Genomic DNA, 10192 nt, shown 5'->3' with positions numbered 1-10192 from the left:
GTAGGGAAATCACAGGAGGATGGACATCTCACGCCAGGGCAAGCAGAGGGAACATTCCTACCTGAAAATCCCCTGAACAAATGACATGTTTCTGGAGAATGAAAGACACATGGTGAGAATAGCCTGATGTGGCTACAACCTTAAGAAGATTTTGTTCTACTTCTGCAGGTACAGTACCAGGGGCTCTTTCAAATGATCACTGTCCTGGGGATTGGTGGTACATTCCAAATTGGCTTTCAAATTTCTGCTATCACCTACATGTCTCAGGTAGGCAACGATGAACATGACACACTGGTTAATGAGAACACGGGGTCTACGCTGCTGACTGAGGATGCTCCTCTGGCATTCAGAAAGGGTTTAACCACAGTTTTCTCCTCTCATTTCCCATTTGCTATGCTATGCTATCATGAAAAGCAAAACACGTCAAAGTGTTTCAAAGAGAAGAAAAGAGAGATCTGCAAGTTGTTGTTAATAGAACTGTTCTTCAGAAGACACACTGAGTAGGGTGGCATCTGTCTCCCCTAAAATCTTACAGCACGTGTGCCTACTCCGGTGGTTTCAGTTGGTATTTTTACGGTTATCCATCCCCACAGAAAAGTAGAACAAGTAAGCCACGCTCCAGAAAAATGTCTGCATCTCTCCACTGATCACAGGTAAAACTTCCATTAAAGGCACTAAAGTCTAGAGGGAAGACATCATTATTTTGTAGACATCACCTTATGGGAAAAACATTATTTTCTGGCTTCACAGCACTAAGTTCTGAGTGAAAAGGTATTTAGGAATTGCACTGAACAGGCACTGTGTAATGCGGCATTCTTGGCAGGTATGTGAGAGAAAATCCATAACTCCTTTGCAGAACTTTGTAGTACTGTTTACACTATTCTTTAGTACCAGTCCATGCCTCAGTTCCTCAGATTTCAAGGATAAAAAACCCAAAGACTGAACTTTTAATGGCAGAATGAGCATAGCACACTCTGTTATACTATGTCTGTTAGCTAACGCATAATTTTAAAGCCTATATGAAATAGTAACTTCAGCTGAAGCAACAAAATTATTTTGTAAGTATAATAAAATACCTGCACTGCTGTCACAGGTATTGTTAACGAAAATTCTTTTTCTGTCTCAGCATGTTAAGGCTTTCATCAATGAAACTTGGCTGGAGCGATATGGCTATCCCATCCAACAGGATAACCTCTTGTTCCTGTGGTCTATCACCGTGTCCATCTTTGGTATAGGAGGTCTCTTTGGTTCTTCAGGAAGCAGATACCTCACTGTCAAATTTGGCAAGTATGTATGTTTAAAGACAATGTGTCAATTGAATCTCAGCTTAAGAAAATGATAGTTGAGGTTTTAAATGAGACAGACTTTTAGACTGCCATGGCTGTAGCACAGCCAGCTTAGCTGTGGTGTCAGCTGATTTTCCTGCTTCCTGCCGATGTCCTGTGGCATGGACTAATCAGCTGTGCTGCCAGCCTGTCCTACCAGGCACAGTTACTCAGATTGGGTTAATCTCAGCAATGAGGAAAGGCAGCACCTGGCTGAAGTCAGAATGGGTTCTTGGAAGTGCTACTCAAAATACAGAAGCATTGAGATCCTTGCTGGTGCTACAATAATGTGTTTCACAATGGATGTTCAAGTGCAGAAAAGCTTTCAGACTTTTCTCTGCCTACACAACCCAGAAGTGTACCCAAACTCCCAGGTCCAGCCACATGCCAAGGCACACCATGGGTCCAGAGTACCCAGTGCTTATTTTGGCCTGGAGCATGTATGCGTAATTTCACAAAACTATCAAGACAACTTCAGCCAAGACTTCCTACATGGCATTAAGTGCCATTTCCCTTCTGAGTTACGAAAAATCTTTTCATTTTCTTGCACTTACAGAAAGAAATGTCTCTTGTGCAACAATGTGCTCATGATAGTGGCAGCATCTATCATGGGCTGCAGTAAAATAGCCCAGTCCTTTGAGATGATTCTAATTGGACGCTTCCTGTGTGGAGTAAGTGCAGGTGAGTGATTTCTCCCACAGGTCAGCAGGATCTCACAAAATTTTACATCTTTATTCAAAGTAAATAATAAACCTCCACTAAGAAAAGAAAATATTAAAGTCAGTGGTGTTTTGTAAGAAGATTTTCTATAACACCCAGCTATAAAGAGCAAAATTATTACTAATTTCACTGACACCAAATGAAATTCAGCTTTGCAAAGTGTATAAATACTCAGAGCTGTCAGAAATGTTTTGCTACCACACAAAACAAGGTGTTTTTCTGAAGGAAAATGAATTGATAGTATTTTCTTAAATTTGATGGGCAGTACTGAAAATTATATGGTTCAAAGCTAGTATTTTCATAAAGGGGGGTATCCCCAATAGTAAGTCCTTGGGACTAATACAAAGATCTGGGCTTAATAAACCAAAATCACTCCTGGCAAGTAGACTACAGGCAGTAAAAACATCCGGTACTGGTATTTTTTTGTACTTTTCCCCTACACAAAACTTGCTTTTCCATTGTTTGCATATTCACTGGGATGCCTATTTTAACTTATTAAAGAGTCAACTTAGAAGTTAATGCCTATTTTTCAAATAACCAGATTTGGTACATTGCTTCTCTGACATACGGTTGTCTTGAAGAGCTATGGTTGTAATTTGAGAACAGCTTAACCACAGGGGCCCTGTTCTGGTCTAGAATCTGTATCAGGCCTCATTCAAAAACCTGATTTTTGTTAAAAACATTGCAATCAAAAGAGATTGCTTTGACATTACATACAGCCAAGAGAAGAACATGTTGCATTTGGAACAGATGAAAGGGGCTGTGACCACCACATGAGGAACAAGCTTCTGTTCCCAGACTAGTATTCAGCATGTCTGAGTTAATAACTGGAAACCTCAACTGTGTCTGAAATAAAAAAAATTACTGCTGGATAGCAGAAAAGAAATACTCATATCTCCATCTAAATCACATACAAATCAATATTGACTATAGCACTGCATGTGATAATTTGCCATGAATCTACCATACAGCTCTTCAATAGCATTATGCCAGAAAAGGCTGAGATTATGTGGGTTAACTACTGCTAAAAAGTGATTAGTTATTCAGCACTTGCATACTCTGTGTCCTCTAAAATACGCTAAGGCTCACAGGAGATCTTATGATGAGGCTACATCTACACTTTAAAGGGAAAACTGTACATTTCTTAAGATCAGGAAACTGCACTCTGCAAAGACAACCAATACTTTTGTAGAAACAGTTAAAAAATCTAGTCCTGAAAAGTCTGGTATGTGGGTCGAGGTATACAGCTGTATTCTGTAATGCTTAATTATTTACGTCCAGTTTTATTTCCAATTGTTACGTCTTCTTTCTTCTCTCCCATAATTCTCTCTTCACCTCAAGGTCTTTGCGTTCCTCTACATCACCAATATGTTGGAGAAATTTCCCCTAAGAAGCTACGTGGATTTGCAAACTCTACTTCCTCCTTCTTTTGGTCGTTGGGAAAAGTCATAGGGCAAATTTCAGGACAAAGGTATAATGCAATTGATTACCAACACAATTCATTTCTGGATCCCTTCAACCTTTTGCTTCTTCCTCTCCTTTTCCATCCATTCCTTTCTCTCCTCAAAGCCAATGCAATGAACTTTTACTCTACACACACGTTTTATCCCCACCAGGGAGCTGCTGGGCAGCCAGTCCCTGTGGCCCATGCTGATGGCCTCCTGTGGATTCCCAGCACTGGTCCAGCTGGTCGCACTTCCCTTCTTCCCAGAGTCCCCACCATATCTCCTCATGCATGCAGGAGACCAGGAAGGCTGCAAAAAAGGTAACTGAGAGCTTCAGGTTGCTGTTTCTCACTTGACTTAGAATAATTTTTTGATGCTTTCTTTCCCCATATGGAAAGAAATAAATAGGACAAAGCTTCTCCCTGCTCATTTCCAACATGGCTTTGTGAATACCTACTAAGTCCATTATTGTTGTAGTCCCCACATAGAACATTAAACTACTTCCCTCTACAGCTGTGTATTACAAAACCTTTTGCATTCAGCTGACACCACCTGCACTGTCAGTCTGATGATTCATGCCATATGATAAGTGAAAAATAGCTGTTTGCACTGCAGGGCTCCACTGGGCAACCCTTAACTCTGGCTGTTGGCTGTGTACCCTGCTCACACCCTGAGAGAAGGAGGAAGGCAGAAAAGTGGCCCCATGGGCAGGGAAGGAACCAGTGTGCACCCCACTAGGCCCCTCTGTCACAGCAGGTCCCACTATGCAGGAGGGGATCAGGAGTATGGAACACCCTATAAGACATCTCTGCCTCTCAGCACAGCCCCAGCCCACGCACACTGGGCTGCCAGGCACTTCTACCACCTACTCAGAAAACTCCGTAGGGAACAGAGACAAATTAACATGGCAGGTCTCACTCTCCTTTTCCACAGCCATAAGGCAGCTTTGGGGTGAAGGCCAACACCAAGCAGAGATTGATGACATCATGAAAGAGAAGGCAACAATGAAAAACACCAAGATCTTGAGTGTCCTGGAACTAGTGAAAGAACCAGCTTTCCGTTGGCAGCTGTACATGACAGCTATTCTGACCGGCACAATTCAGCTATGTGGCATCAATGCAGTTGAGTGTATTTCCCCCTTAAAGTCCCAAGATCTCATGGCTCACAGGAGCTTCCTCCATTTTTCTCAGGCTTCTCAGACCAAACCTTGCTATCTGCCAGCCCTTCTACAGGGCAGCAGCAGCCACAAAGCTTGTCTGGGCTCTCTGTGTAACATCTCTCTGCCCAGCTCTTGGTCCTTGCTGGAATTACCTTCCTCTCTAGTTAGGCTCATTGAACAGCCACCTTTGGGAGCCATTGCAGGGCTCAGGAACTCACTCTTACAAATGAGCCCACCCTCTACTGGCAAAATCTGCAGTTTTATGTGACTGCTCGCTGCAACTGCTGCTATTTGTCCCCTGGCTCCTAGCACCCTGAGATGTTGGGATGGCAGTCTGCTCACTCTGCCCTTAAAGCTAACAACAAACATGCTCCCTGTTCTGCAGCTTCTGCAGCTCTGCTCTTCCTCTCAGCAGCACTTTTCTGGGATCGTTTTGAAGACACAGCTTTGTAATTGCCTGCATGACCCTCCTACCTCTAACATCACAAGCAGCAGCATCTGTAAAGGAAATATACAGCTGAATCTAACACAGCTTAAACTGGCATCTTTATCACCTCAGCATATCTCCAAGCACTAGCAGAGATAATTGAAAAGGTGTTTGTTTTACCCCCTCGTGACTCCATAACCTGCACTCTTCTTTCTTGAGAAAATCCTACAATGATGTTTTTGGACGGGCTCTGAAAACATGATACCTTTCCAGAAACCTGGGTGCTTCTGAAAGCATCTAAATCGGGATTCTGCAAACCTAATTGCATTGTAGCAGCAGGATGTCCAATTATCCCAGTATTTTATCTTTTATGAAATTAAGTAATAAATGAATTACATTTTATAATATTTTTGTCTTCTGATAAAGTGAATACTATCAAAAAGAGTGCAGAATTCTAGATCACTCCAAAGCTGAGATGCATGCTCCCTGACTAGCAGCTCATATCTAGGGCAGTGTCACACAGGTTTGGGTAAGAAATCAATAATTTTCTTCTCTTACTGTTTTATGGGGTTTTTTCCCAGATATATTTATATACTTTTGAAGTCCTCCAGGCAGCTGGCTTTGATGAACAAATGGCCTCCTATATGACCCTCTCTATTGGACTCTCCGAACTCGTAGCTGCTGTAGTCTGTGTAAGTCACATTACCAGGGGAATGGGACACACTTTGCTCTCCAGCACTGACACTGATGTGATTTCTGTCCTTCAGAGCTCCATCATTGAGCGACTGGGCAGGAAAGTGCTCCTAAAAGGAGGCTACTGGATCATGGGTTCACTGCTAGCTGCTATCACCGTGACTCTCTCCCTACAGGTGAGGAAATACTGCTCACAGCAGATTTCTCTGTCTATTCTATTTCTGACCTAAAGCTCACTGGCAGGACCACACTACTGAGAAAGGAAAGTGAGGCTTAAATCAAGCTTGTCTATATGTAGGATTAAACTCTCTCTTAGCCAGTAGTCTCTTGTACTCCTGCCTCCCTTTCGATATGATCCCATGACCTTAGCAAGGAGCATATAAAACACTGGAAGACTGGTTCCTGGCTTCATCAGACTGCAAGCACCGAACACCAGCCAGCACAGATCACAAGACAGTCCTAGGAAAATGGCCTTTTCTATTCATGCTGTTTTTAACAAGTAACAACAAAACCCCAGACCTTTTGCATCAGTTAATTTGAAATTGAACTTTGCTGCAGATAATTGTGGGAAACCACTATCTGTTCACAGACTGGAGTCCGGTTTGCCTCTCGAGCAATGATACTTCTGAGTCATTGCTGTAGATTCTTCAGAAGCAAATCACCTGGGTTATCAGTACTCACCCGGAGCTCTACAGATACACTGTAAAATTAGCCTGGAAGCAAGGTGGCAGCAGACTTCTGGTTTTGTTCCATTCATGAAGGCTCTCAAACACAAGAGAGAGAAATCTTTTTTTCCTAAAGCATCGAGTCTCATTTCTCCTTGACAAAAATCTAGAAAAACTCTTTTTCAGTACTAGTTATTAAATCTATAACTTAACAAAAGTGAAGAAAGATGTGATTTGTCCTTCTCATATCTCTAAGGATCGGAGGAAGCACTAGGAGGTCAAAAAGAAAGAAGCACAGGGTGCCAAAGTACTCCTCAGACTTCGTTTAATTGGAGCCTTCCGAGATTTGCGGCTGCTCTGCACTGGCAGACCTGCATCTCTGCTCACCTAACAAAGACTTCAACTGCTCCGTCCATAGAGTAAAGTACTCACATCTCTCGGTTCCCACACACTGAATATTTCTTCCTTCAGGTGACAGTGCTGGTAAAGAAGGAGCATTCCTCACCCAGGGCTATTAACAGTTTTCAACCAGAAGTTTGTTATGGACTTTTTTCCCCCAGGACTGGTACTTCTGGATGCCATACTGCAGCCTTGCTCTCATTATCCTGTTTACAGTTGTCTTTGCTGTTGGGCCAGGTAAGTTCTCAATCAAAGGAAATAAAGGAATTGAGTCATGTGAGCTTATTAATAGGGTTAGAAAAATACCGCATTATATTCCACAATATCTAGTATAAGTAAATTCATTTAACATAATCTTGTAGTCATTTAAACATTGTGAGTCCAATTATTCATTGGACATAAAATTCAGTACCACCAGGTTTGGGTTTTGCTAACAAGAGGAAAGCAACACACTGGAAAAATACAGCAAAAATAGGGCAAAAGCAGATGGGTAAAACATTTTTTTTAAATGCTAGGGAAAAAAAGAGAAAAAGAAAAGCAAGAGTTCTTTTAAATTCAGTGTTGTGTAATGTTACATCTCATCCCACATAGACAGCAGTGCAGAAGACCTACTTCAGAGTAAGTTTTTCCTAGCATTTATTGCCTGCTACTCGTTAAATTTTATTTTATAACGGCTAATATTTTTCAAAATATTTGCCTTCTCATATGGCAGGGTTGAATTATTTTCCTAACTCAAAACAGTTGAAGTCCTGTGACTTCAAAACATAACTGAAATGCCCAGGAAGTAAATCTGGGAAGATCACTCATTGGTAATCTAGAAGAATCACACTGGGAATTCTTTTTAGCAATAATAATTGTCATTCTGTCCTGACACATCTTCTTTCATGAGAGGATGTCAGGCTTTCTCAAGTGTCAAATACTTAATTCTTGGACTTCCCCAGAAGTTTATTTGAGTATTTTACCACTTTAATAAACTGATGTCTAGCAGTTTATTAGATGCCACAAACATTTTCTTTTATAAAAAAGAGCAACATGCTCAGTGTCGCTACACAATTCTCATACTCATGCCAGTCCATGATAGTAGCATCTATTTGCTGACTGTGTAACAGTAACAATCCAAATGTTGAAGCCAAACACATTAACAAGTAGCAATTCTTATTCTTCTTTCCTTTCAGGTGGTGCCACAGTTTCCACCAGGGTTGAAATTTTCAAGCTCTCCTGCAGACCTCCTGCCTTTGTGGTCAGCTCAGTTCTCAACTGGCTGGGAGTCTTTGTGATTGCCACAACCTTCCCATTCATTGTGGTGAGTGCCTCTGCCTGGGACACTCGCACGGCACTCAGTTCCAGCCAGCCATGGGAGCGGGAGGATGAGCAGCAGAAGTGACAGTGCTGTGTCAGTCTAGGGCGCTCTTGGCACCTGCTCTCCCAACTCCACTTTTGCAGCTGAAGGGCCCTCATTTACCCAATACTCAGACTGAAATATTTGTCAGAGGCCAAAATGGAAAGAATTCCTTATCAAATTCACAATATTTTGGTACCCAAATACAAAAAATGTGCCAAGAAAGTGACTAAAGCAAAGATATGCTCATCTTGCTCTCTTTCTCACTTTGCTCTTCCCCACAGGAAAGACTCAAGCACTTCTGCTTCCTCATCTTTATGGTGGTACTTTTCACTTCAGGGATAATTATCCACCTGTTCCTTCCAGAAACAAAAGGGAAATCTATCATGGAAATCACAGAAGAATTCAATAAGCTAAACTTTAAAAACAAGTGTATTCCAGCAACTCCAAATCATGTCACAGAGGATTATACCTTCTGCACCAGGCTTTGACTGGCCATTAGGGGAAATCAGGTTTTTGTAAAAAAAGTAGAAAAAAAAGACATTTGCCATTTTCTGACTAACAAGTTGCTCCAGATGGACTGTCAGCTTTCCTATCTGTCACTTACAAGGTTCCCATTTTGCCAAACCAGCTTCTTTCTCAAGCACTCCACTCTGAAAAGGGATAAGGGCTGATATTAACTGGATAGACTCGTGAATCATGAGCATTTTGGCTTAATGTGCTGATGTATAAATCTCTTTTTAACAGAGCAACTAATACAGGCTGAAACTACATGTAGAATTTATAAACACTCTGCTGACCACAGAGAAAGGAAAGATCTGTGATCCTCTCTCTCTATGATTTCTGAGTATGTTTTTACAGCATTGAAATGAGAACAGTGAAGTTCTTGGCTTGCTATCTCTGGCTAGTGTTCAATCCATAACAGATTAAAGAAAAAATTTAGTGGAATAGGAGATAAATTCTTTGTTTCTCTAGATTCAGCTGAATTGCCAAACCTTGCCAGGTTCCCATGCACAGTGCCATGTTGTCCTTGGGTAGTATCTAGTTTGACAGACTTCAACCATTTCAGATTGCCTTTCAGCAGCAATAGAGCTGAAGGACTGATGGGTAGAATCCAGGCACCATAAACCCTGAGCACATACAGCCATTTTAGGTACCCTGTGCTATCCTGCCCATCACTGCTGTCATCTCAAGTCTGTAGCTCCTCCTCCAGGAACAGAATTCCCACAGATATCTGAAGGGCTGTGAATCCCACAGCAATTGAACTGCTGCTTTCCTTGTGTGACATTCAGCTACCTGGAACAAGTTTACCCCAGAAGAACCACCTCAGACTGGAACTGATTTAATCAGAAACTTTTTTTGAAATATACAAGCCCATGGGGCTTTTCTTTAGAATGTGTCTAATATTCTGCATGTTCCCCTCTATTAGTGAGAGGCTCACACCGTCGTAGAAGGAAAGCAATACTATTAGGAAGAACATGAACAAAACTAAGGCTTACTGTGAAGAACACTATACAATTTAGAGTCCAAACTTTGCACAGTAAAATAAGTGGTTTTACCTCTGCTGTTGTTTTGACTGGCATATTTACTTCAACTCAAATAAGGTTATTCAAAATAAGAATTCAATTGTTCATCTTAACTGTAACTTAATTTTAATTGCAAATGGTAACCATAATAAAAATGGCAGATTGCTTTGTAATAAAACTTCTGGCTTCCACAAGCATTTCTTTCCCCACATCATGATCTCCTCAGGGGTAGCTGGTGTGCATATCCTTCCATGATTGGGGTCTTCCATTATTCCTGCCTCTAGTACTGAGTGACACTTCAGATATGTCACTAAATGCAACTACATAAATAGAGCTATATATCTACAAAACATGAAGTGTCCTAAAGTCAGAAAACTCAGTAATTTGTAGTGTTCCATATACATGCAATATGATTAAAAACTACCAGTCATCTGGAGACAGCTACCAATACAGAAAAGAAATACCAAATTTTTGCAAAACAGAATTCTCTCTTT

At 41.4% G+C, this 10192-nt stretch overlaps 1 protein-coding gene across 6 annotated transcripts in view; it reads left to right on the top strand.

Annotated features, from left to right (window-relative positions):
• LOC103614208 (solute carrier family 2, facilitated glucose transporter member 11) overlaps positions 1–10192 on the top strand; it is a 21395-nt gene that overhangs the window by 596 nt on the left and 10607 nt on the right. Inside the window, exons 2-12 of one of the 6 annotated variants that reach the window (XM_008632105.2) lie at positions 169–267; positions 1127–1287; positions 1882–2006; positions 3387–3516; positions 3662–3810; positions 4424–4611; positions 5658–5768; positions 5844–5945; positions 6995–7070; positions 8009–8136; positions 8457–9876. In XM_008632105.2, the coding sequence (XP_008630327.1) occupies positions 169–267; positions 1127–1287; positions 1882–2006; positions 3387–3516; positions 3662–3810; positions 4424–4611; positions 5658–5768; positions 5844–5945; positions 6995–7070; positions 8009–8136; positions 8457–8663 (1476 nt within the window). In that variant the 3' untranslated portion in view covers positions 8664–9876. The other 5 variants (XM_017732274.1, XM_017732275.1, XM_017732273.1 and 2 more) reach the window with 5 other exon arrangements.

This window comes from Corvus brachyrhynchos, unplaced genomic scaffold, assembly GCF_000691975.1.
Source record: "Corvus brachyrhynchos isolate BGI_N302 unplaced genomic scaffold, ASM69197v1 scaffold864, whole genome shotgun sequence".
Taxonomy (NCBI): Eukaryota; Metazoa; Chordata; class Aves; order Passeriformes; family Corvidae; genus Corvus; species Corvus brachyrhynchos.
Note: the sequence above shows the minus strand (reverse complement) of the source record. Positions and strands in the feature narration are given on the sequence as shown.